At 39.3% G+C, this 27,750-nt stretch overlaps 1 protein-coding gene across 2 annotated transcripts in view; it reads right to left on the bottom strand.

Annotated features, from left to right (window-relative positions):
- The window catches only part of LOC129854017 (protein kinase C-binding protein NELL1-like), a 481,512-nt gene that overhangs the window by 334,698 nt on the left and 119,064 nt on the right, over positions 1-27,750 (bottom strand). For both annotated transcript variants that reach the window (XM_055920616.1, XM_055920615.1), the window contains exons 8-9: positions 20,555-20,689; positions 2,755-2,857 (exon numbers count right to left, since the gene is read on the bottom strand). In XM_055920616.1, the coding sequence (XP_055776591.1) occupies positions 2,755-2,857; positions 20,555-20,689 (238 nt within the window). The remainder of the gene's footprint in view (positions 1-2,754; positions 2,858-20,554; positions 20,690-27,750) is intronic.

The raw sequence follows: 27,750 nt of genomic DNA, 5'->3' as shown, positions 1-27,750 counted from the left end.
TTACTTAAAGCTGCAATATGTAACTTTTTGGGGAACCTGACAAAATTCACATAGAAATGTGAGTTACATTGAAACCAAGTGTAAGAATAGCCTGTTCTATTTGCACTATTTCTAATTTTCCCATTTTTAAGTTTTGATTTTGTGTCTTTTACTTTCTGTTTTTTTACACCAACTAGAAACAGCTGAAAATACAATATTTTTGGTTATGGAAAATATATTACCCAGCGGTTTAGATGGTACAATGATTCTCTACACCATACCTCCTTCTTTAGTCACATAAATTGAAATTAGGCGAACTATTAGAATTTTAGCAACCAGGAAATGGCCTGAGCGATTTCGGCATAGTGCATCTTTAAGTGCCTTGTTTATGTTTTTATTCTCTACAAGCTTTTGTCTTTTCACTCTGTCATTTAGGTTAGTATTGTAGAGTTACTATAATGCTCAGTTTTCTCATATCACAACCATTAAACTCTGTAACCGTTGTAAAATCACCAATGGCCTCATGGAATCTGAGCAGTTTCCTTCCTCTCTAGCAACTGAGCAAGGAAGGACGCCTGTATCTTTGTAGTGACTGGGTGTATTGATACACCATCCAAAGTGTAATTAATAACTTCACCATGCTCAAAGGGATATTCAGTGTTCTGCCTTTTTAATGTTTTTCACATCTACCAATCTGTACCTTTCTTTTTGAGGCATTGAAAAACCTCCCTGGTCTTTGTGGTTGAATCTGTGCTTGAAATTCACTACTTGATTGAGGGACCTTGCAGATAATTGTATGTGTGGGGTACAGAGATGGGGTAGCCATTATAAAATCATGTTAACCACTATTATTGAGGACCAAATGAGTCCATGCAACTTATGTGATTAGTTAAGCACATTTTTACTCCTGAACTTATTTAGGCTTACATTAACAAAGGGTTGAAAACTTATTGACTCAAGACATTTCAGCTTTAAATGTATTTTTTTTAATTCTACAAACAAAATTCCACTTTGACATTATAGGGTAGTGTTTGTTGATCAGTGAAACAAAATCTCAGATTAATAAATGTTTATTTCAGGCTGTAACACAACAAAATGTGGAAAAAGATATGGGTGTGAAGGCACTGGAGTTGCTTACCAATATGGCATTGAATGTTTCTGAGTGGCCTAGTTACAGTTTTGACTTAAATTGGCTTGAAAATCTATGGTAAAATTTGAAAATGACTGTCTAGCAAGGATCAACAACCACCTTGAAAGAGCTTGAAGAATTTTTAAAGATGAATGTACAAATAAACTCAGCAAACTGAATTTATTTTAAGCAAACTTAACATGTGTAAATATTTGTATGAACATAACAAGATCCAACAACTGATATATAAACTGAACAAGTTCCACAGACATGTGGCTAACAGAAATGCACCAGAGTATAGGCCTCGGTGTAACGCTCATTCCGTCGGCGATGAACGCGAATCCGGCCATCACCCCTGGTGAGACAAAATCGCGACTCGTCAGTAAAGAGCACTTTTTGCCAGTCCTGTCTGGTCCAGCGATGATGGGTTTGTGCCCGTAGGCGACGTTGTTGCCGGTGATGTCTGGTGAAGACCTGCCTTTACAACAGGCCTACAAGCCCTCAGTCCAGCCTCTCTCAGCCTATTGCGAACAGTCTGAGCACTGATGGAGGGATTGTGTGTTCCTGGTGTAACTCTGAAAGTTGTTGTTGCCATCCTGTACCTGTCCCGCAGGTATGATGTTCGGATGTACCGATCCTGTGCGGGTATTGTTACACGTGGTCTGCCACTGCGAGGACGATCAGCTGTCCATCCTGTCTCCCTGTACCGCTGTCTTAGGCGACTCACGGTACGGACATTGCAATTTATTGCCCTGGCCAATCTGCAGTCCTCATGCCTCCTTGCAGCATGTCTAAGGCACGTTCACACAGATGAGCAGGGACCCTTGATGTTTTTCAGAGTCAGTAGAAAAGCCTCTTTAGTGTCCTAAGTTTTCATAACTGTGACCTTAATTGCCTACCGTCTGTAAGCTGTTAGTGTCTTAATGACCATTCTACAGGTGCATGTTCATTAATTGTTTATGGTTCATTGAACAAGCATGGGAAACAGTGTTTAAACCCTTTACAATGAAGATCTGTGAAGTTATCTGGATTTTTACGACTTATCTTTGAAAGACAGGGTCCTGAAAATGGGAAGTTTCTTTTTTTGCTGAGTTTATTATACAATCCAGGTGTGCAAAGCTCTTAGAGACTTACCCAGAATAACACACAGCTGTAATCGCTGCCAAAGGTGATTCTAACATGTCTTTATTCAGGGTTATAAATTAGATATTTCTGTATTTAATTTTCAATAAATTAGCAAAAAGTTCTAAAAACATGTTTTCACTTGGTCATTATGGGGTATTGTGTGTAGATGGGTGCAGACAAAACATCAATTTAATCAATTTTGAATTCAGACTGTAACACAACAAAATGTGAAATAAGTCAAGGGACATGAATAGTTTCTGAAGGCACTGTACCTATAACTAAAAGGTACAAAGGAAGTACCGTACAGTGTACCAACCCGTTACAAGCGTTTGTAACCCTTTAGGAACAAATCAAAACTTTTTTTTCTGAAGGTGTGCCACACTCTAAAACAATAACAACTCCGCTGGATACACTGTCCCTATTCTCAGACGATACACAGCCTGGTCCTAGACCCATGTGAGTGCCATCCTCCAGCACATTGTCTCCTCACTCTGTGGTCGAGGATTGATGACAGTACTCACGTCGGCATTTCTTGCAGCAGGTGCCCTCCACATGCACGGAGAGAGAGTCCTCTGAGCAGTTGGCGGGGGGACAGAATATCCTGCGACACTCCACTACTCCGTTCTGTAGAGACAAGAGATTTCCCTAAAACACACAGATAACATCCCAGTGTGTGTGTGTGTGTGTGTGTGTGTCTGTGGCACTGCCAACAAGACGAGTGTAAAACATAGAGACAAACATACTGCGTTCAAAAATCATGTCCTCATTTATCAGTCCTCACTTATCTGTTATTTGTGCAAATCACATAATCAACCCATCAAACTCAATCATAAAAACCGGACTCGGTAATAGACTCTGTAATAGACTCATAGCAGGAAGTCATGGTGGTAATCTCTGATGGTTAAATACTAGACTATATGTAATTCAGCAATAATAATGATAGTGATATTCATATTAACAGCATTTCTAACAAAAAATAATAGGCAAAAGTGAATAATTACGCTATACTTCTCACTGTCTGTCCCTCAGGTTGTGGCAGTAGGCCACAAACTTGGCTGCTAAAACACAGCATTTAGTTTTTTCCTCAATTATGTATTTAAGTTTGTCTTCATCGTTTAAGTTTTTTAATTCTTCGTATTGCTGTGTAATTGTGGGAAATTATGTATTTCTTACATCAAAATATTGATGTAAGGGAATATATATCCCAAGTTCTCTCACGTCACCCTGCTCCTCCGCTCTCTCCACTGGCTTCCAGTTGAAGCTCGCATCCGCTACAAGACCATGGTGCTTGCCTACGGAGCTGTGAGGGGAACGGCACCTCCGTACCTTCCGGCTCTGATCAGGCCCTACACCCAAACAAGGGCACTGCGTTCATCCACCTCTGGCCTGCTCGCCTCCCTACCTCTGAGGAAGTACAGTTCCCGCTCAGCCCAGTCAAAACTGTTCGCTGCTCTGGCACCCCAATGGTGGAACAAACTCCCTCACGACGCCAGGTCAGCGGAGTCAATCACCACCTTCCGGAGACACCTGAAACCCCACCTCTTTAAGGAATACCTAGGATAGGATAAAGTAATCCTTCTAACCCCCCCCCACCCCCCCCTTAAAAGAGTTAGATGCACTATTGTAAAGTGGTTGTTCCACTTGCGAGCTGTGGCAAAAAGGTTTGCTGTGTCTGTCAGCGTAGTGTCATAGTGTCACATTTGTGGCCTGCTGGAGGTCATTTTGCAGGGCGCTGGCAGTGCACCTCCTTGCACAAAGGCGGAGGTAGCGGTCCTGCTGCTGGGTTGTTGCCCTCCTACGGCCTCCTCCACGTCTCCTGATGTACTGGCCTGTCTCCTGGTAGCGCCTCCATGCTCTGGACACTACGCTGACAGACACAGCAAACCTTTTTGCCACAGCTCGCATTGATGTGCCATCCTGGATGAACTGCACTCCCTGAGCCACTTGTGTGGGTTGTAGACTCCGTCTCATGCTACCACTAGAGTGAGAGCCCCGCCAGCATTCAAAAGTGACCAAAACATCAGCCAGGAAGCATAGGAACTGAGAAGTGGTCTGTGGTCACCACCTGCAGAATAACTCCTTTTTTGGAGGTGTCTTCCTAATTGCCTATAATTTCCACCTTTTGTCTATTCCATTTGCACAACAGCATGTGAAATTTATTGTCAATCAGTGTTGCTTCCAAAGTGGACAGTTTGATTTCACAGAAGTGTGATTGACTTGGAGTTACATTGTGTTGCTTAAGTGTTCCCTTTATTTTTTTGAGCAGTGTATATATCCATATACATACACATATATATATACATACACATATATATATATATATATATATATATATATATATATATATATATATATATGTATACCCATAAACATTCATACATATACACATACATGTTTTAGAATATACCTTTAATGTTTCACGCAAACGCAACCACCCCTCCCCCAATTGGAGTAAACTAATAAACAATAACACTTAGGCCTCTACCTTCAGTTTCTACCAACATATTAAACATATTTTACAGACACAACCTATTTTACAATAGTTATATTTTGTTTGTTTTTAGTCCTTCCTCTATTTCTGATGTCCATCCAGTGTGATTTCTATTGGTAACTGTGCTATTTCACAAAACCTCTGAACCTATATACATTTTACAGACCCAGTATGTTTTACATTGGTTATCTTGTTGTTTTTAGTCCCATACTTCAGCTCCATTCAACTCATCCCATCTGTCTCTTAACACCATCCATTTTGGATTTCTATTTGCCATATATTTTTGAACTGTGCCGTGATGCTTCACAAAAGTACTGAACCTTATATTCTCATAGCTTCAACAGATTGTAAATTAAAGATAAACATTTTTGCTAAAATAATTATTATATTATTGACTATGACTTTTCAATTCACCCAGTTTTGCTATCTGCAGCGTTAGTTCCAGGTAAATGTTGCAATTCTTCAGCCATTCCTGGACCTGGACCAGTGACCAAAAACGAGCTACATATGGACAGTACCAAAATAAAAGATCTAATGATCTGCCTCCTCGCAGCAAAATCTGCTGAACTGGGAAGATTGTATCCCCGTATATTTAACATTCTATTGGTTGCAAGAATTTTGAATAATAATTTTAAATTGAAAAATGTGAAGTTTTGAATCTGGCATTGTTTTGCATGTCAATTCATAAACCATGTGCCATGTAATTGGCACATCGAAAATCTCTTCCCAACTTATTTGCAATTTATACGGCACAGCTGTCCATTTTTTGGTCCTTAAATGAAATTGGTATATGTTTTTATTTATCACAATTTTCTTTAACCATTTATGGTCTTTAATGCAGGGCCGACAGACAAGTTCCTTACTTTTTTGCCCTTCTACGTACATGCCTCTTCCATTTTTGTGGTAATGCTGCAATTAGTTGGTTGTAATTTTGGGTAGAGCAGACATTTCCATATGTCTGTGTTAGCTGCATGGCATGTGTGACATAACTCCACCAGTCCTATTTATGATATGATTTACAAAAATTATACATTTGAAAAAAATGTTATTGAAAAAAATATATTAGTATATTTGAGTTAAACCACAATATTTGTTGTATTATTTGTTCTGTCTTTTCAGGTGGATTAAACAGAAATTGCAACCAACTTTCTAAGGCTTGTTTAAAAAATAACAATATTTTGGAGATTTAGTTTTCAAATTACCGAAAGTGAGCAGTTGTAATCTGAATAAAGGGAAAAAGGCCATTATTGAACACGGGGTGGGACATTCTTACTGTAACTTTTGTACAGTGGCTTGTGAAAGTATTCACCCCTTGTCATTTTTCCTATTTTGTTGCCTTACAACCTGGAATTAAAATTGATTTTTGTGGGGTTTGTATCATTTGATTTACACAACATGCCTACCACTTTGCAGATGCAAAATATTTTATTTATTGTGAAACAAACATGACAAAGGCATAAAAACAGAAAACTTCAGTGTGCATAACTCTTCACCCCCCCTCTCCTCCCCTCCCCTCCCCGCAAAGTCAATATTTTATAGAGCCACCTTTTGCAAAATCAACTGGGATTTTTGCCCATTCTTCAAGGCAAAACTGCTCCAGCTCCTTCAAGTTGGATGGGTTCCGTTGGTGTACAGCAATCTTTAAGTCATACCACAGACTCTCAATTGGATTGAGGTCTGGGCTTTGACTAGGCCATTCCAAGACATTTAAATGTTTCCCCTTAAACCACTCGGGTGTTGCTTTAGCAGTATGCTTAGGGTCATTGTCCTGCTGGAAGGCGAACCTCCGTCCCAGTCTCAAATCTCGTGAAGATTGAAACAGGTTTCTCTCAAGAATTTCCCTCTATTTAGCACCATCCATCATTCCTTCAATTCTGACCAGTTTCCCAGTCCTTGCCGATGAAAAACATCCCCACAGCATGATGCTGCCAAAACCATGCTTCACTGTGGGGATGTGGTTCTCGGGGTGATGAGAGGTGTTGGGTTTGCGCCAGACATAGTGTTTTCCTTGATGACCAAAAATTTTAATTTTAGTCTCATCTGGCCAGCCTACCTTCATCCATATGTTTGGGGAGTCTCCCACATGCCTTTTGGCAAACACCAAACGTGTTTGCTTATTTTTTTCTTTAAGCAATGGCTTTTTTTCTGGCCACTCTTCCACAAAGCCCAGTTCTGTGGAGTGTACGGCTTAAAGTGGTCCAATGGACAGACACTCCAATCTCCGCTGTAGAGCTTTGCAGCTCCTTCAGGATTATCTTTAATCTGTTTGTTGCCTCTCTAATTAATCCCCTCCTTGCCTGGTCCATGAGTTTTGGTGGGCGGCCCTCTCTTGGCAGGTTTGTTGTGGTGCCATATTCTTTCCATTTTTAATAATGGATTTAATGGGGCTCCGTGGGATGTTCAAAGTTTCTGATATGTTTTTATAACTCAACCCTGATCTGTACTTCTCCACAACTTTGTCCTTGACCTGTTTGGAGAGCTCCTTGGTCTTCATGGTGCCACTTGCTTGGTGGTGCCCCTTGCTTAGTGATGTTGAAGACTCTGGAGACATTCAGAACAGGTGTATATATACTGAGATCATGTGACACTTAAATTCCACACAGGTGGACTTTATTTAACTAATTATGTGACTTCTGAAGGTAATTGGTTGCACCAGATCTTATTTAGGGGTTTCATTGCAAAGGGGGTGAATACATATGCATGCACCACTTTTCAGTTTTTTATTTTTAGACATTTTTAGAAACCAGTTATGTTTTTCATTTCACTTCACTAATTTGGAATAGTTTGTGTATGTCCACTACATGAAATCCAAATAAAAAGCCATTTAAATTACAGGTTGTAATGCAACAAAATTGGAAAACCACCATGTGGGATAAATACTTTTACAAGGCACTGTATGACTGATGCCTTTAGTGAGAGGTCTAATGCTTTAATATTTAATCATTTCTGCCCACCCCAAATTCAGATTCATTATATAAGTAGGCCCTTTTAATTTTGTCTGGCTTGCCACTCCAAATAAAATGTAATATCTTTTGTTCATATAATTTAAAAAGCAGGTCACTAGGTGTAGGCAAAACCTTAAGCAAATAGGTCAACTGTGATATGACTAAAGAGTTAATCAGGGTGATTTTTCCAAAAATAGACAGGTATTTTCCTTTCCGTGGTTGCAAGATCTTATCTATTTTTGCTAACTTTCTATGAACATTTATTGGACTGAGATCATTTCCTTCTTTCGGGATAAGCAAAAGTATCTAGATCCTCTATGAGGCTGTGGAGGGATTCTAATTGTGGTTTTAAATGAAAACATGAATCATCAGCGTATAATGACACCTTTGTTTTTAAGCCAAGGATTTATAATCCCTTAATATTATTGTTGGATCTAATTTTAACAGCTAACATTTCGATGGCAATAAAAAAAAGATATGCCAATAGTCGACAACCTTGTTTTACTCCTCCTGTCAGTTTAAACTTTCTGAGATGTAGCCATTATTTACTATTTTACTTCTAGGGTTACTATACATGACTTTAACCCATTTTATAAGAGTATCCAAAATTGAAATATTCTAGGCATTTATAAAAAAAACTACAGTCATACTTTATCAAAAGCCTTTTCAAAATCAGCTCTGAAAACCAGGTCTGGTTTCCAAGACATTTCATAGTATTCTATTGTTCCCAGTACTTGTCTTATATTATCTCCAATATATCGTCCATGTAAAAAAACTGTTTGATGAGGATGAATAATATCTGACAATACCTATTTAATTATATGCACCAAGCATTTAGCTAGAATTTTTCCATCACAACACTGAAGTGTAAGAGGCCTCCAATTTTTCAAATGGACTGGATCTTTATATATACCACTTGGATCCTGTTTCAGTAATAATGAAATCAGACCTTCTTGTTGCTTGTCCGATAATCTATCATTTATATAGGAGTGGTTAAAACAAGCTAACAATGGACCTCTGAGCATATAAAAAAGTGTGGTATACTTCAACTGGTATGCCATCCAGCCCTGGAGGTTTCCCAGGCTTAAAGGATTTAATTGCATCAAGAAGTTCCTCCTCTGTTATTTGGCCTCCACATGAGCCTTTCTGTACAGATGTTAATTTTACATTATTAATAGGAAAAAATCCATACAATTATCTTAGCTTAGTGGAAATGGAGGAGCCTGATATGAAAACATATTCTAAAGTACTTTCCTTCCTCTTTCACAATAGTATTTGGTGAATCATGCGTGACTCCATCACTTGTTACATGTTTCAATAAAACAAATTGGTAGCATTTCTATGTTGAAGATTGGAAAATAATTTGGTGAATTTTTCCTCATATTCCATACAGTTCGCTTTATTTTTTATAAAATATTACACTGGATCTTTCTTGAGTAAGTTCCTCCATTTCTTTTTGTTTTTCCTCTGACTTATTCTGAGCCTCTATGGTACAGTTTTCATTGCTATCTAATTGTACTGTTAGTCCTTCAATTTCCTTTGTTAATATGGACTCTTTTGACTAGATTGCTTTTGTTTTATAGATGAGTACTGAATTGCATGGCCTCTATAGGCACATTTAAAGGTGTCTCAAACAATATGGGGATCTGCTGTACATATGTTATGTCTGAAAAAGTCAGTTATAAATAATTCTGTCCTAGTTATAAACAAATTATCATCCAATAGGCATCGATTACATTTCCAATATCCTCGCCCATGTGGAAATTCTGTAAGAGTAATATATATGCCAATTATGTGATGATCCGACCGCATTCGGTCCCCTATCAACACTTTTTAAACTTTTGGTGCCAAAGAGAATGACATAAGAAAGTAATCAAGACGACTAGCTTGATTAAGCCTCGCCAAGTATATCTCACTAGGTCAGGGTATTTAAGCAACCATATATCCACTAATTCCAATATATCCATGTGATTCGTGACTTCCTTAAGTGCCTGAGGGTGATTGTTTGTAGTGTGATTTCTGGTAGCTGTCTGAATCGCCATACCTCCAGCTCACCTAGCTACTCACTGGACCCTATGATCGCTCGGCTACACATGCCTCTCCATAATATCAATATGCCTATTGCTGTTTTGGTTAGTGATTTTTGTCTTATTTCAGTGTAGAGCCTCCAGCCCTGCTCTTAGATATCATCCTGACCAACTTGCCCTCTAAATACAGCTCTGCTGTCTTCAACCAGGATCTCAGCGATCACAGCCTCATTGCCTGCGTGTGTAAAGGGTCCGCAGTCAAATGACCACCCCCCATCACTGTCAAACACTCCCTAAAACAATTCAGCGAGCTGGCCTTTCTAATTGACCTGGCCCGGGTATCCTGGAAGGCTATTGACCTCATCCCATTAGTAGAGGATGCCTGGTGGCACTTCAAAAGTGCTTTCCTCTCAATAAGCATGCCCCATTCAAAAAATGTAGAACTAAGAACAGATATAGCCCTTGGTTCACCCCAGACTTGACCACCCTTGACCAGCAAAAAAACATCCTGTGGTGTTCTGCATTAGCATCGAATAGCCCCCGCGATATGCAACTTTTCAGGGAAGTCAGGAACCAATATACTCAGTCAGCTAGGAAAGCCAAGCTTTTTCAAACAGAAATATGCTTCCTGAGGCACTAATTCCAAAACGTTTTGGGACACAGTAGAGTCCATGGAGAATAAGAGCACCTCCTCCCAGCTTCCCACTGCACTGAGGATAGGAAACACTTTCACCACCGATAAATATAGATAATCAATCATTTCAATAAGCCTTTTTCCACGGCTGGCATTCCCCCCCGTTTCTCCTTCACCCAAACCCAGACAGCGGGTGTTCTGAAAGAGCTGCAAATTCTGGATCCCTACAAATCAGTTGGGCGAGACAATCTGGACACTCTCTTTCTAAAATTATCCGCCGAAATTGTTGCAACCCCTATTACTGGCCTATTCAACCTCTCTTTCGTATTGTCTGAGATCCGCAAAGATTGGAAAGCTGCCGCGGTCATCCCTCTCTTCAAAGGGGGAGACACTCTAGACCTAAACTGTTATAGACCTATATCCATCCTGGCCTGCCTTTCTAAAATCTTCGAAAGCCAAGTTAATAAACAGATCACCATCGCCATCTATACAGTCGTCTTCATTAACCTGGCCAAGGCTTTCGACTCTGTCAATCACCGTATTCTTATCGGCAGACTCAAGAACCTTGGCTTCTCAAATGACTGCCTCACCTGGTTCACCAGCTACTTCTCAGATAGAGTTCAGTGTGTCAAATCGGAGGGCCTGTTGTCCGGACCTCTGGAAGTCTCCATGGGGGTACCACAGGGTTTAATACCACAGACACTGTGCTAACAAACCTCCAAACGAGCTTCAATGCCATACAACACTCCTTCCGTGGCCTCCAACTGCTCTGTAAATGCTTCTAAAACTAAGTGCATGCTCTTCAACCGATTGTTGCCCGCACCCTCTCGCCTGACTAGCATCACTACTCTGGATGGTTCTGACCTAGAACATGTGGACAACTACAAATACCTTGTTTTCTGGTTAGACTGCAGATGCACTTCTCCTTAACCTGTTTGGGCTGAAGGGGCAGTATTGAGTAGCCAGATAAAAGGTGCCCATATCAAACGGCCTCGTACTCAATTCTTGCTCGTACAATATGCATATTATTATTACTATTGGATAGAAAACACTCTCTAGTTTCTAAAACCGTTTGAATTATATCTGTGAGTCAAACAGAACTCATTTGGCACGAACTTCCTGACCAGGAAGTGGAAAGTCTGAAATTGGGGCTCTGTTCTACTTCCTGCCTATACATGGGCATGATACGTAAGAGTATACGTGCACTTCATACACCTTCCCCTGGATGTCAAGAGGCGGTGAGAGAATAAATTTTGTGTTTATCTTGGTCTGAAGTGGAATACAGGCTCTTTGTATGACCTGTCCGCCCATTTCCTGTTTTCTGGAGGCGCGAAAGGGGACTTGGATTTGCCTTCTGTTTAGCTGCCGTTATAGGCGACTAATATCTCCGGCTTTGATTTTATTTGATACATGTGACCATATCATCGTAAAGTATGTTTTATCAATATAGTTTCATCAGATTATTGAACATTTTTCGGGAGTTTTGCCGTGTTCCGTTCTCTTCCGTTTGTTGACATGGAGAAATTCGAGCCACTTGGCTAGTGCGCTTGCTAAATTGAGAGGGAAAATGAACGTTCTAAATCCAAACAACGATTGTTCTTGACAAAGGACAACTTGACCAACATTCTCATGGAAGATCACCAAAAGTAAGAAACATTTTATGATGCTATTTCATATATCTGTCGTGCATGTGAACTAGTCGTCGGCGCCCAATGTTTGGGTACTCAGCTATACCGAAGCTGGATGTCGTAATGAAGTTATTTTTTTGAATTCTAACACTGCGATTTCATTAAGAACTAATGGATCTATCATTTCCTATACAACATGTATTTTTTTGTTATGTTTATGAATAGCTATTTGGTCAGAATATGTGTGTCAGAAAACGTGTCAGAAAAATATCGTTGCTGTTTAGACGTTGTGGAAAAAGTAGCTAAGGTAGCACAATGTGTAACCACTGATTTCAGCTCTAAATATGCACATTTTCGAACAAAACATAAGTGTATGTATAACCTGATGTTATAGGACTGTCATCTGATGAAGAATATCAAGGTTAGTCAAAAAATATATATCTTTTACTGGTTTGTTACGATCGCTAACTTTTGCTACTGGGAAATGGCTTGTCTTTCTGGCTATTGTGGTAAGCTAATATAACGCTATATTGTGTTTTCGCTGTAAAACACTTAATAAATCGGAAATATTGGCTGGAATCACAAGATGTACACTATGTATTTTTCAGAAATGTTTTATGATGAGTAATTAGGTATTTGACGTTGGTGTCTGTAATTATTATGGCTGCTTTCGGTGCAATTTCTGATTGTAGCTGCAATGTAAATTATGATTTATACCTGAAATATGCACATTTTTCGAACAAAACATAGATTTATTGTATAACATGTTATAAGACTGTCATCTGATGAAGTTGTTTGTTGGTTAGTTTGGTTGGTTCTTGGTTAGTTAGGTTGGCTTTGTGCATGCTACCTGTGCTGTGAAAAATGTCTGTCCTTTTTTTGTATTTGGTGGTGAGCTAACATAAATATACGTGCTGTTTTCGTAAAATGTAAAACATTTAAAAAATCAGACATGTTGATGGATTCACAAGATGTGTACCTTTCATTTGCTGTATTGGACTTGTTAATGTGTGAAAGTTAAACATTAAAAAAATATATATTTTGAATTTCGCGCCCTGCACTTGAAGTGGCTGTTGTCATAAGTGTACCGGCACCGCCCTGCAGCCATAAGAAGTTAAGCATCTCCAATCCAAAATTAAATATAGTATCGGCTTCCTATTTCACAACAAAGCCTTCACTCATTCTGCCAAACATACCCTCGTAAAACTGACTATCCTACCAATCCTTGACTTCGGCGATGTCATTTACAAAATAGCCCCCAACACTCTACTCGCAAACGGGATGTAGTCTATCACAGTGCCAGCCGTTTTGTCACCAAAGCCACATATACTAACCACCTGTCCCACCCTGGCCTTAGTATTCTTTGTTTCTGTAATATTTTGGTTAGGTCAGGGTGTGACAGGGGGGATGTTTTGTATGTTTTGTCTCGTCTTGGGTGGTTGTATTGTATAGGGGGTTTTGTTGAGTGTATGGGGTTGGGTTTAGTATAGTTGTCTAGGCAAGTCTATGGTTGCGTGAATGGTTCTCAATCAGAGACAGCTGTCATTCATTGTCTCTGATTGGGAGCCATATTTAATAAGGCAGCCATAGACAGTAGGCTTTCGTGGGTAATTGTCTATGTTCTATGTTGCATGTGTGCACTTAGTTCGTTTTAGCTTCATTTTTGTTCGTTTAGTAAGTGTTTTGTTTTTCCTCATTAAAAGAAGATGTATTTTTTCCACGCTGCGCCTTGGTCCACTCATTATCCTCAAGACGATCGTGACACCACCACTGCGACCTATATGCTCTCGTTGGCTGGCCCTCACTACATATCCGTCGCCAAACCCACTGGCTCTCCAGGTCATCTATCTATAGGTACAAGGTCGTCAAGGTTCTCATTAGCAGCATTGAGCATTTCCTTGTATATTATGCTCTCCCATCAGGGGGCCTTGGCTTTGCAGGACCATCCCTGCCAAGCAGGCTCAGAACCTTGAGGGGGCGGTGCTGCTCTAGAAAGTCTCTGACCACATTTTGTCTGCATACAGGCCGCTTACAGGAGGCCCATAAAACAGATAGGGACTTCTCCTTGGTATCTGGGTCATTCAGGTGGGTGTCTAGGGTATAGGGCTGTGGACCGTTCCATCAATATAGAACCATGAATAAATACATTGGATGTACATATACACTGCTCAAAAAAATAAAGGGAACACTTAAACAACACAATGTAACTCCAAGTCAATCACACCTCTGTGAAAGCATTCAAAAGTGACCAAAACATCAGCCAGGAAGCATAGGAACTGAGAAGTGATCTGTGGTCACCACCTGCAGAACCACTCCTTTATTGGGGGTGTCTTGCTAATTGCCTATAATTTCCACCTTTTGTCTATTCCATTTGCACAACAGCATGTGAAATTTATTGTCAATCAGTGTTGCTTCCTAAGTGGACAGTTTGATTTCACAGAAGTGTGATTGACTTGGAGTTACATTGTGTTGTTTAAGTGTTCCCTTTATTTTTTTGAGCAGTGTATATATTTTTTTAAATGTAGTTCCTCGTGATAGGACAAATAAATTAGATGTATCATTTATTTTAAAACGCTGTTCCGCCATGATAGGACAATAAATAAATAAATAAGATCTACTATAATTCATTATAAAATGTATATCCCTCATCTGCACAACATTGAAAGCTTTCTCACAACCCCTGCTCACAGAAATATATTGGTTCTGGGATATGCAACCATTTCCTTTCTCACTCAACGCCACACTTTTCCAAACACCAAAAAACACACCACTGTGTTTTTATCTCCACCATGTTGAATTAGTGCTTTTGTGTTCCAATTAGTTATATTTGAAGAAAGATAGAAAAGCTATATTTTGCTGTTGTATTATTACAATCCATAACAGGGCTAGCGTTTGACATTTTTAGAATAACCATGGAGTAGTCGTTTTGTCTCTGAACTGGTTATCAATATACAGTTATCGACCACGCGTTTCTCTTTCAATCTATTTTCCTTCAAAATTGGATACTGAACTTTACACCGTTCTGCAATTTCCTTCGGGAACTGGTCATTCATGCCTATTTTCTTGCCAGTAAGTCCATTACCCAGGCTTTTAACCATTATTTTATCTTTAAAGAAAGCAAATTTGGCAACGATTTGGCGTTCATACCTCTGCCCTCTCTGTCTGAAGCAGTGTACACGTTCGAGTTGGATTTTGTTGATAGCTGCGTGTGGGATCTGAAGCGCTGTAAGGGGGTACTCTCTAACTACAGACTCAGGAACTTCTCCTTCTTTCTCTTGGAGACTTGTAAGTACCAGATTCTCTCTCATGGATCTAGTCTGCATGTCAAGTAAGGCATCTCTCAGTTTCAATCTTATTGACTGTAACTTTTAGCTTGTTTGTGTCATTCTCCAATGTCGCAGCTTATTCGTCACTCATCTCGAGCCTTGCCTTCAACTCCTTTATATCCTTACTGACTAGTTCAAGTATATCCAGTTTATAATTTATTGATTTTAACAGATCGGTTTCGACCTTTACCATTCCCGGTGGTGAAAATATTAAATTATCTGTGTCTGTAGAGAGTCACATAGAGTCACAGAGTCACATTTTCTTTTTGAAATAGGTTCCCCTGTCTTACTCTCCGTCATGTTTGGGTGTTGCTTGTTTTTGTAATATTTGTCAATACATTTCTCTAGTCTTATGATTTGTTTTGTGTTGTGATCCAGATTGAAGTTTATTACCCACCAGATTGTGTAGTGCTAATATTTAGTCTAACTTACCGATATTGAATATTACGTTTTTATCTTGAAGTGATCTATATAACTGTGTTCAGTCCGCCAAACACTTTTAGACTTTTACTCAAGTAGTATTTTACCTTATGATTTTCACTTTTACTTGAGTCATTTTCTATTAAGGTATCTTTACTTTTACTCAAGTATGACAATTTAGTATTTTTTCCACCACTGGATGCGGCTGGGGGTTATAGCATTTCTTTCACATTACCTATCAATTTAGACATGTGTGTCTGGGTAAGCATCATCTAATATTTATAAAATATTTGTATCTGGCCACTTTCTGTTTACCCGAAAATTTTCCTTGTTGTAGGCTACTACTTTTACCACTTTTAGTCTTAATCTTTACTACACTACTCACTGTTTATCACATGACCTCAATGTGAATCCCTAAAAATATGAGTGGGGCTGGCTTAAGAAGATGTGAACAATGCTGAATGGGTGTAGACAAAGGAGAGCTCTCCAGTAGGTACCAAAACAGTCAAAGGCCATTTTCTCAAAAGTGAGTTTTACAAGTTTATCAACTTTTGTGGCAGAATTACTTTCCCATTGTTCCTCAAAAATGCAGTGTAAATACCATTGTGTAGCTCTGAGTCTCTACTTGTATCCAATGTAAAAAAACTAAAATGTTCTACATAAGACCGATTTGAGCCGGTCGGTCACATATACAGAAAACAAATTCCAATTGGCTATACTTAAACTCTTTAGCATTATCCTCAACTCTTCCCCAATATTTTGAACCAAGATCACCCCAATCCACAAAAGTAGAGACAAATTCGAACACAATAACTACCATGGGATATGCATCAACAGCAACCTTGGGAAAATCCTCTGCATTATAATTAACAGCAGTCTCCTACATTTCCTCAGTGAAAACAATGTTCTGAACAAATGTCAGACCCCACATTCACCCTGCACGCCCTTATTGACAAATAAACGAACCATTTCAAAAACGCTTTAGACTGAATTTGGCATGAGGGTCTGCTATATAAATTGATGCAAAGCGGTGTTGGGGGGGGGAATATACAACATCATAAAATCCATGTACACAAACAACAAGTGTGCAGTTACAATGTGTAAAAAAAACACACAGATTTCTTTCCTCAGGGCCGGGGATGAGACATGGATGCAGCTTGAGCCCCACCCTCTTCAACATTTATATCAATGAATTGGCTTGGGCACTAGAACAGTCTGCAGCACCCGGCCTCACCTTACTAGACTCTGAAGTTAAATGTTTACTGTTAGCAGATTGTCTGGTGCTTCTGTCCCCAACCAAGGAGGGCCTACAGCATTACCTACATTTTCTGCACAGATTCTGTCAGACCTGGGCTCAGACAGTTAAAAAACTTCTTGTGAATAGGGGGGCGCTGTTTTCACTTTGGAAAAAATCGTGCCCAAATTAAACGGCCTCGTACTCTGTTCTAGATCATACAATATGCATATTATTATTACTATTGGATAGAAAACACTCTGACGTTTCTAAAACTGTTTGAATTATATCTGCGAGTAAAACAGAACTAATTTGTCAGCAAACTTCCATACAGGAAGTGAAAAATCTGAAAACGAGGCTCTGTGTCAGGGCTTGCCTATACAATTGGCATTTATTTATCGATATGTATGCACTTCATATGCCTTCTACTAGATGTCAACAGGCAGTAGAAGGTTGAATGGGGTGTCTAGCTTGATGTGAGGCCAAATAAGAGCTTTTGGAGTGGCAGGTCTGGTATTTTGTCAGTTTTCGACGGCGCGCGGGGGAACTCGACATTGTCTTCTGAAAAGCATTCGGTATACACGGCGAATTGCTCCGGCTCTGATTTTATTTGATACATATGAGAAAAACATCATAAAGTAGGATTTTTCAACCGAGTTTTATCAGTTTATTCAACGTTTATTGGGACTTTTGGAATTTTTCGTTCCAGGCGCAAACATTTCTTGGACACGTGAGCTCCACATGGCTAGCCAAAGTTGCTAATTCGACAGAAGAAATGGACATTCTAAAACCAAACAACGATTTATTCTGGAAATAGGACTCCTTGCACAACATTATGATGGAAGCTCAAGGTAAGAGAATATTTATGATGTTATTTCGTATTTTTGTGGTAAATGTTGGCTCCAACAAGGCGGAGAATATGTGAGCGCTGTCTCACAATACTGCATGCTGTATGTTCTACTAAAGTTATTTTTAAAAATCTAACACAGCGGTTGCATTAACCTGTTTGGGCTGCAAGGGGCAGTATTGACTAGCCAGATAAAAGGTGCCCATTTCAAACGGCCTCGTACTCAATTCTTGCTCGTACAATATGCATATTATTATTACTATTGGATAGAAAACACTATCTAGTTTCTAAAACCGTTTGAATTATTTCTCTGAGTGAAACAGAACTCATTCTGCAGCACATTTCCTGACCAGGAAGTGGAAAGTCTGAAATCGATGCTTTGTTCTTCTTCCTGCCTATAAATGGGCACGAGACCTATTAGTATACATGCACGTCATACACCTTCCCCTGGGTGTCAAGAGGCTGTGAGAGTAGAAATGAGGTGATTATCTTGGTCTGAGATGGAACACATCATCTTGGAATGACGTGTCCCCCATTTTCGATACTCTGAAGAGCGCGAGGTGGACAGTGGGATTGCCTTTTGTTTAGCTGCCGTTATAGGCGACTACTATATCCGGCTTTGATTTTATTTGATACATGTCACCATATCATCGTAAAGTATGTTTTTTTCAATATAGTTTCATCAGATTATTGAACATTTTTCGGGAGTTTTGCCGTGTTCCGTTCTCTTCCGTTTGTTGACATGGAGAGCGTCGTGCCACTTGGCTAGTGTGCGTGCTAAATGAAGAGGGAAAGTTGCCGTTCTAAATCCAAACAACGATTGTTCTGGACAAAGGACACCTTGTCCAACATTCTGATGGAAGATCAGCAAAAGTAAGAAACATTTTATGATGCTATTTCATATATCTGTCGTAGTCTTCGGCGCCCAAGTGTTTCTGGCTATTGTGGTAAGCTAATATAACGCTACATTTTTTTCCCGCTGTAAAACACTTACTAAATCGGAAATATTGGCTGGAATCACAAGATGCCTGTCTTTCATTTGCTGTACACTATGTATTTTTCAGAAATGTTTTATGATGAGTAATTAGGTATTTGACGTTGGTGCCTGTAATTATTATGGCTGCTGTCGGTGCAATTTCTAATTGTAGCTGAAATGTAAACTATGATTTATACCTGAAATATGCACATTTTTCTAACAAAACATTTGCTATACAATAAAATGTTATCAGACTGTCATCTGATGAAGTTGTTTCTTGGTTAGTGGCTATGTATATCTTTATTTGGTCGAATTTGTGATAGCTACTGATGGAGTAAAAAACTGGTGGAGTAAAAAAAGTGGTGCCTTTGCTAACGTGGTTAGCTAATAGATTTACATATTGTGTCTTCCCTGTAAAACATTTTAAAAATCGGACATGTTGGATGAATTCACAAGATGTGTACCTTTCATATGCTGTATTGGACTTGTTAATGTGTGAAAGTTAAATATTTAAAAAATATATATTTTGAATTTCGCGCCCTGCACTTGAAGTGGCTGTTGTCATAAGTGTACCGGTGTCGGGCTGCAGCCATAAGAAGTTAAATGCCGTTGTGTGTTTGGCTATTGTGGTAAGCTAATATAATGCTATATTGTGTTTTTGCTGTAAAACACTTAAAAAATTGGAAATATTGGCTGGATTCACAAGATGTTTATCTTTCATTTGCTGTACACCATGTATTTTTCATAAATGTTTTATGATGAGTATTTATGTATTTCACGTTGCTCTCTAATTATTCTGGCTGCTTTGGTGCTATTTGTGATGGTGGCTGCAATATAAAACCAGGATTTGTAGCTATAAATATGCACATTTTCGAACAAAACATACATTTATTGTATAACATGATGTTATAAGACTGTCATCTGATGAAGTTGTTCAAGGTTAGTGATTAATTGTATCTCTATTTGTGGGTTTTGTGAAAGCTACCTATGCGGTGGAAACATGGTGAAAATATGCCGTTGTGTGTTTGGCTATTGTGGTTAGCTAATATAAATACATAGTGTTTTCGCTTTAAAACATTTTAAATATCGGAAATGATGGCTGGATTCACAAATGTTTATCTTTCATTTGCTGTATTGGACTTGTGATTTCATGAAAATTATATTATATGATATCCCTGTCCCATTAGGCTAAGCTATGCTAGTCAGCTTTTTTGATGAGGATGCTCCCGGATCCGGGATGGGTATCACTGAAAGGTTTTAATCTCAGTAAGACAAAAAATAATGGTGTTCCAAAAAATACACATTCCACCTAAACAATGTTGCCCTATTGCATACAAAAACGATACATACCTCGGGACTAAACATCCGCACCACAGGTAACTTCCACAAAGCTGTGAATTATCTGAGATACAAGGCAAGAAGGGCCTTCTACGCCATGAAAAGGAACATCCAATTTGAGCCTTCTTTGGCATCAAAAGGAACATAACATTTGACATCCCAATTAGGATCTGGCTTACAATATTTGAAGCAGTTATAGAACTCATTGCCCTTTTATACAAATTATACAAATTATTAATATTGTTATTTATTGCCCATCATTATCATTATTTGTATATTTTTTATTTTGTGAATTGAAACATTGTACATGTTCAAATGTTTTTTTATTTTGTAAATTAAACTGACTTTGAATATTCCCAAAATATGCAAATTAACTAGTGTGAGGTGAAGTTATCGACTATTGTGAGGAGAAAGATACAAAGTTATTGTATCTGTGTGACGTGTGGGATGCCCACCATGCAGCCGCAGTTCCTGCAGTTCTCTGGCTCCACCCATAGCTCCTTGTCTCTGTAGACCACACCGTTGGCACTGCACGTCCTCTCACAGCGGCAGGCCTCCAGCTGGGTCAGCCTGGACTCTGCGTAGTTCAGCTGGACATGCACAAATGCACGCACACACACAGACACACACACACACACACACACACACAGAGATAAATACAGATCATCATCCATTTAAATATCGCAGCACTATAATCCAATTCAACAAGCAAGAGGGCAAAAAATGCAAAAGCAACCGTTTACACATAGACATGGACATTGGTGTGTTTAGCCCCCAGTGTTTCAGAATTAAAACCATTATTATTTTCTAGTCACCCTACCTTTAATCTACACTACCTTTAATCTACAAAATTCTAGGATGGTTGGAATACCCAATTTCTGGGTTGCAGGCATTGGGTCACTTAGCTGGGTTGTTTTCTTTAAAAAGTGCAAGGTTGGGTTGTTCATGCTGGGTTATTGAGATATGACCCAGTGGGTCAGATGCCGTTGTGTGTTTGGCTATTGTGGTAAGCTAATATAATTCTATATTGTGTTTTTGCTGTAAAACACTTAAAAAATTGTAGGGGCTTATTAGGGGCGTTGTTCAGATTGTTATTTTTGGCCCACCTGTGAGTGTAAATGTCATTCCCAGTTCATCTGTTCTGTTGTATCATTATTTCATGCCAAGTTTGAATATTGACAATTTTCAAGCTTTAACGAGACTTACACATGTGTATGCGTTCTTTAAGAGCCTTTGCATTTCCTAAATGCTACCATTTTGTTACATTATTAACATAGTAATGTTATTATAGTAATTAAAATAAATAATTAGCAAAAATATTGAAGGGAACTATACATTCAGTGTACAAACTTAACAGAAACATTTCCTCTCATGGGTGGCCAAAAATAACTATCTGAAAGCCACTTCCCTAATAGGTCATGCCTCCTGAAAATATCCTATGGAATACCTTAAAAAAGACACAGCTGCTGCGTGAACCCATCATGAAAGTTAATAAAAATTCAACTGACAGTTAAATTAACCCATGTTTAGGCATTCCAAATAACCCAATTCACGCAAACCAACTGGCTAGGTCAAAATAACCCACTGTGTGATCTATCATATATTTACACAGTGCCAGCATTTTTTAGGGTGTACCCTCAGCATATACCTCGCACACACATATACAAACACACACAAACATACACACACTCACACAGTGCTTAAGAAACCAAAATGGGTCCTGGTCAAAAGTAGTGCACAAAAAAGGGAATAGGGGTAGTGTGGGTAGTGCGTACAGCCCAGTACATCACTGGGGCCAAGCATCCTGCCATCCAGGACCTACAGTTGAAGTTGGAAGTTTACATACACTTAGATTGAAGTGATTAAAACTAATTGTTCAACCACTCCACACATTTCTTGTTAACAAACTATAGTGTTGGCAAGTCGGTTAGGACATCTACTTTGTGCATGACACAAGTCAAATTTCCAACAATTGTTTGCAGACAGATTATTTCACTATCACAATTCCAGTGGGTCAGAAGTTTACAAACACTAAGTTGACTGTGCCTTTAAACAGCTTGAGAAATTCCAGAAAATGATGTCATGGCTTTAGAAGCTTCTGATGGGCTAATTGACACCATTTGAGTCAAATGGAGATGTACCTTTGGATGTATTTCAAGGCCTACCTTCAAACGCAGTGCCTCTTTGCATGACATCATGGGAAAATCAAAAGAAATCAGCCAAGACCTCAAAAAACATATTTAGACCTTCACAAGTCTGGTTCATCCTTGGGAGCAATTTACAAACGCCTGAAGGTACCACGTTCATCTGTACAAACAATGGTACGCAAGTATAAACACCATGGGACCACGCAGCCGTCATACCGCTCAGGAAAGAGACGTGTTCTGTCTCCTAGAGATGAGCGTACTTTGGTGCGAAAAGTGCAAATCAATCCCAGAACAACAGCAAAGGACCTTGTGAAGATGCTGGAGGAAACAGGTATAATAGTATCTATATGCACAGTAAAACGAGTCCTATATCGACTAAACCTGAAAGGCCGCTCAGCAAGGAAGAAGCCACTGCTCCAAAACCGCCATAAAAATGCCAGACAACGGTTTGCAACTGCACATGGGCACAAAGATTGTACTTTTTGGAGAAATGTCCTCTGGTTTGATGAAACAAAAATAGAACTGTTTGGCCATAATGACCATTGTTATGTTTGGAGGAAAAGAGGTGAGGCTTGCAAGCCGAAGAACTACATCCCAACCGTGAAGCACAACATCATGTTGTGGGGGTGCTTTGCTGCAAGAGGGACTGGTGCGCTTCACAAAATAGATGGCATCATGAGGAAAGGAAAATTATGTGGATATATTGAAGCAACATCTCAACACATCAGTCAGGGAGTTAAAACTTGGTTGAAAATGTGTTTTCCAAATGGACAATGACCCCAAGCATACTTCCAAAGTTGTGGCAAAATAGCTTAAGGACAACAAAGTCAAGGTATTGGAGTGGCCATCACAAAGCCCTGACCTCAATCCCATAGATTTTTTTGTGGGCAGAACTTAAAAAGCATGTGCGAGCAAGGAGGCCTACAAACCTGACTCAGTTACATCAGCTCTGTCAGGAGGAATTGGCCAAAATTCACCCAACTTATTGTAGGAAGCTTGTGGAAGGCTACCCAAAACATTTGACCCAAGTTAAACAATTTTGAAAGGCAATGCTACCAAATACATATTAAGTGTATGTAAATTTCTGACCCACTGGGAATGTGATGAAAGCAATAAAATCTGAAATAAATCACTCTACTATTATTCTGACATTTCCCGTTCTTAAAATAGAGTGGTGATCCTAACTTACCTAAGACAGGGGATTTTTACTAGGATTAAATTTCAGGAATTGTGAAAAACTGAGTTTAAATGTATTTGGCTAAGGTGTATGTAAACTTCCGACCTCAACTGTATATAATAGGCGGTGTCAAAGGAAAGCGCATTACATTGTCAGAGACTCCAGTCACCCAAGTCATAGACTGTTTTCTCTGCTACCGCATGGCAAGCAGCACCGGAGCACCAGGCCTATGACCAAAAGGCTCCTTAACAGCTTCTACCCCCAAGCCATAAGACTGCTAAAAAATCACTAAAATGGCCACATGACAATTTACATTGACATACCCCGTCAATTTGTTTTGTACACTGCTGCTACTCGCTGTTTATTATCTATGCATAGTCACTTCACCCCTACCTACATCTACAAATTATCTCAACTAACCTGTAACCCCGCACACTAACTCGGTAACGGTACCCCCTGTATATAGCCTCATTATTGTTATTTTATTGTGTTACTGTTTATTATTTTTTACTTTACTTTATTTGGTACATATTTTCTTAACTCTTCTTGAGCTGCACTGTTGGTTAAGGGCTTGTAAGTAAGCATTTCACGGTAAGGTCTACACCTGTTGTATTCGGCGCATGTGACAAATAAAGTTTGATTTGATTTTGATTTAATCTGATAAAGGACACAAACACATATTTTGTATTTATTTATTAGGAATCGCCAGTAGATGCAGCAGCTACTCTTCCTGGGGCCCAAACACACCAAGGCACTTACATCAGACATAAAACAAATGATAAAACAATACATCATAGAACATTATTACACAATATATCTACTATACAACATGTATAATACCACCAACAATATTACGATGTCCCATAGTCTTTTCTGGACTTGGGGATTGTGAAGAGGCCTCTGGTGGCATGTCTATTGGGGTATGCATGGGAGTCTGAGCTGTGTGCTAGTAGTTTAAACAGACAGCTCGGTGCATTCAGCTTGTCAACACTTCTTACAAAAACAAGTAGTGATGAAGTCAATCTCTCCACCACTTAGAGCCATGAGAGATTGACAGAAATAGTACTAACGTTTGATCTCCGAGTACATTTAAGGGCCAGCTGTGCCGCCCTGTTCTGAGCCAATTGCAATTTTCCTAAATCACTCTTAGTGTCACCTGACCATACAACTGAACAGTAGTCCAGGTGCGGGCCTGTAGGATCTGCCTTGTTGATAGTGTTGTTAAGAAGGCAGAGCAGGGCCCTGTTTCAGAAAGCAGGTTTTTACAAACTGAGTTTAAACCTGAACTCTGGGTTGACTAACTCTGAGCTGTCAAACTCAGAGTTTTTGGTTTCAGAACAGGTGATAACAATTAGTTCAATCAACTCTGAGTTAGGTTAACCCTGAGTAAAGCACGTGCATGAGGAGATAAAAAGCCCTTATCAATGGATCGCAGATAACATGATTCATCATGGCAAAAGGGAAAAAAAGGGCTCAAACCTCCTACCTATCCCCTGTGGAGTAAGAAATATTAAGGAATATGTACGCAGAATATGAGTATATAATTAAGAAAAAAAGCAATACAGAAGCAGTAGCAAAAGAATGTGAGCTGGCGTGGCAGAATATTGCTGACTGAGTCAGTGTGAGTATTAATTGAAAAAAATAAAAGTTTTATCTCGAGTGTTCCACTTATTCAACATGTATGTATATAATATATGTGTGTGTGTGTGTGTTTAATATTTATGCAGGTGCAACCCAACAGGCACAAAGCGTACTTGGCAGCAACTGAAGATGAAATATAAAAATATACTTCAAACAGGTATGGTATAATTTCATTACAAGCAATTGTGATGTTGTTTAGCCTACCCTACCTAATTAAACAGCATGCAGTGGCTCCCCTCAACATGTGATATATTTAAGTAGCTCGTGAAATTTTTTCAGCCATCCTAACACTGCCAGTAATTAATATTGTCTATTTGAAAGTAACACCTTGTAACGATCGTCGTCTTCTTCGGACGAGGAATAGGAAGGATCGGACCAGAACGCAGCGCGGTAAGTGTCCATGATTATTTTAATAAATAAACTGAACACTGAATGACAAAAAACAACAAAGAGAGTGAACGACACGAAACAGTCCTGTAAGGTGAAAAAACACAAAACAGGAAACAACTACCCACAAACACAGGTGGGAACAGGCTACCTAAGTATGGTTCTCAGAGACAATGATTGAGAGCTGCCTCTGATTGGGAACCATACCAGGCCAAACACATAGAAAAGGACAACATAGAACAAAACATAGAATGTCCACCCCAACTCAGGGCGTGACACAACTAAATGCCTTTATACATACAAGTCTCCAAATTTGTGCATGCTGGACATCTTCAAATTTGACCTCCATTACAGCCAATAGAAAAAATGCTGAGGGCCGATAAACACGTGGGGGTCCACCACCACCACCACTCACAGAGGCTGAAGAGATGGCCCTCAGTCAAAACAGTGGGCAACCTATTGCTGAAGGCATCTCTGGAGGAAGCTCATCTGACCCAACCACCCCCCCACAGGACACAAGGGCCTACATAAGAGGTTAGTTATTCAAATTAATGATATATGTACATTCATCCTTTTGCCAGTGTTACCTCAGTAACGCCCACCCATCCATCTTAACACAACTTGGTACACTAATCTCCTTGTAGCGGTACAATTCTTTGTAATTGACTGCTGTTACTTTTTCAGATTCCTAGTTGTCCTTCAGACATAATAATCTATTTTAAGGTGACTCTGAGTTATACAGTGCCTTGCAAAAGTATTCGTCCCCCGTGATGGTTTTCCTATTTTGTTGCATTACAACCTGTAATTTAAATTGATTTTTATTTGGATTTCATGTAATGGACATACGCAAAATATTACAAATTGGTGAATTGAAATGAAAGAAATAACTTGTTTCAAAAAATATAAAAAAATAATAAACTGAAAACTGTTGCGCGTATATGTATTCACCCCCTTTGCTAAGAAGCCCCTAAATAAGATCTGGTGCAACCAATTACCTTCAAAAGTCACATAATTAGTTAAATAAAGTCCACCTGTGTGCAGTCTAAGTGTCACATGATCACTTTAAGCCGTACACTCCACAGAGCTGGGCTTTGTGAAATGTCCAGAAAAAAAGTAATTGCTTATTAAAGAAAAGAATAAGCAAACACATTTGGTGTTCACCAAAAGGCTTGTGGGAGACTCCCCAAAAATATGGAAGAAGGTACTCTGGTCAGATGAAACTAAAATTGAGCTTTTAGGCCATCAAGGAAAACGCTGTCTGGCGCAAACCCAACACCTCTCATCACCCCAAGAAAACCATCCCCACAGTGAAGCATGGTGGTGGCAGCATCATGCTGTGGGGATGTTTTTCATCGGCAGGGACTGGGAAACTGGTCAGAATTGAAGTAATGATGGATGGTGCTAAATACAGGGAAATGCTTGAGGGAAACCTGTTTCAGTCTTCCAGAGATTTGAGACTGGGATGGAAGTTCACCTTCCAGCAGGACAATGATCCTAAGCATTAAGGGGAAACATTTAAATGTCTTGGAATGGCCCAGTCAAAGCACAGACCTCAATCCAATTGAGAATCTGTGGTATGACTTAAAGATTGCTGTACACCAGCGGAGCCCATCCAACTTGGAGGAGCTGGAGCAGTTTTGCCTGAAGAATGGGCAAAAATCCCAGTGGCTAGATGTGCCAAGCTTACAGAGACATACCCCAAGAGACTTGCACCTGTAATTGCTGCAAAATGTGGCTCTATAAAGTATTGACTTTGGGGGGGATAGTTATGCACGCTCAAGTTTTTAGTTTTTTTGTCTCATTTCTTATTTGTTTCACAAAAAATATTTAGCATCTCCAACGTGGTAGGTATGTTGTGTACATCAAATGATACAAACACCCCAAATATCTATTTTAATTCCAGTTTGTAAGGCAACAAAATAGGAAAAATGCCAATGGGGATGAATACTTTTGCAAGCCACTGTATATTTGAAAAATTGTCATGTGGCCTGCACACTGTTGTAAAAACAAAATTCAAATTAGGTGGTGTACTTTTCTGGGCAAAGTTATAATTTAACTGTCTAATCTTCATCTTCTACCCGTTACTGATGGTGTAATCTGTCTGGTGGAGACTTCTGCCATAGTTGTAAGTTGTAGTTGTAAGTACTCTTAATACTCCACAGATTTTTCGTAATGGATTAAAGTAGAACAACAAAATTGTTAATTTTCATTACAGGAGGATGATGAAGACACCCTGTCAGCTGCCACAGAGAGGGAAGATACAGAGGCCTTTTGAGGTTTACACCTTAAAAATAACATC

The sequence above is a fragment of the Salvelinus fontinalis genome, chromosome 4 (genome assembly GCF_029448725.1).
Source record: "Salvelinus fontinalis isolate EN_2023a chromosome 4, ASM2944872v1, whole genome shotgun sequence".
NCBI classification, from domain to species: domain Eukaryota; kingdom Metazoa; phylum Chordata; class Actinopteri; order Salmoniformes; family Salmonidae; genus Salvelinus; species Salvelinus fontinalis.
The sequence above is the reverse complement of the archived record's forward strand: the minus strand, read 5'-3'. Positions and strand labels throughout refer to the sequence as shown.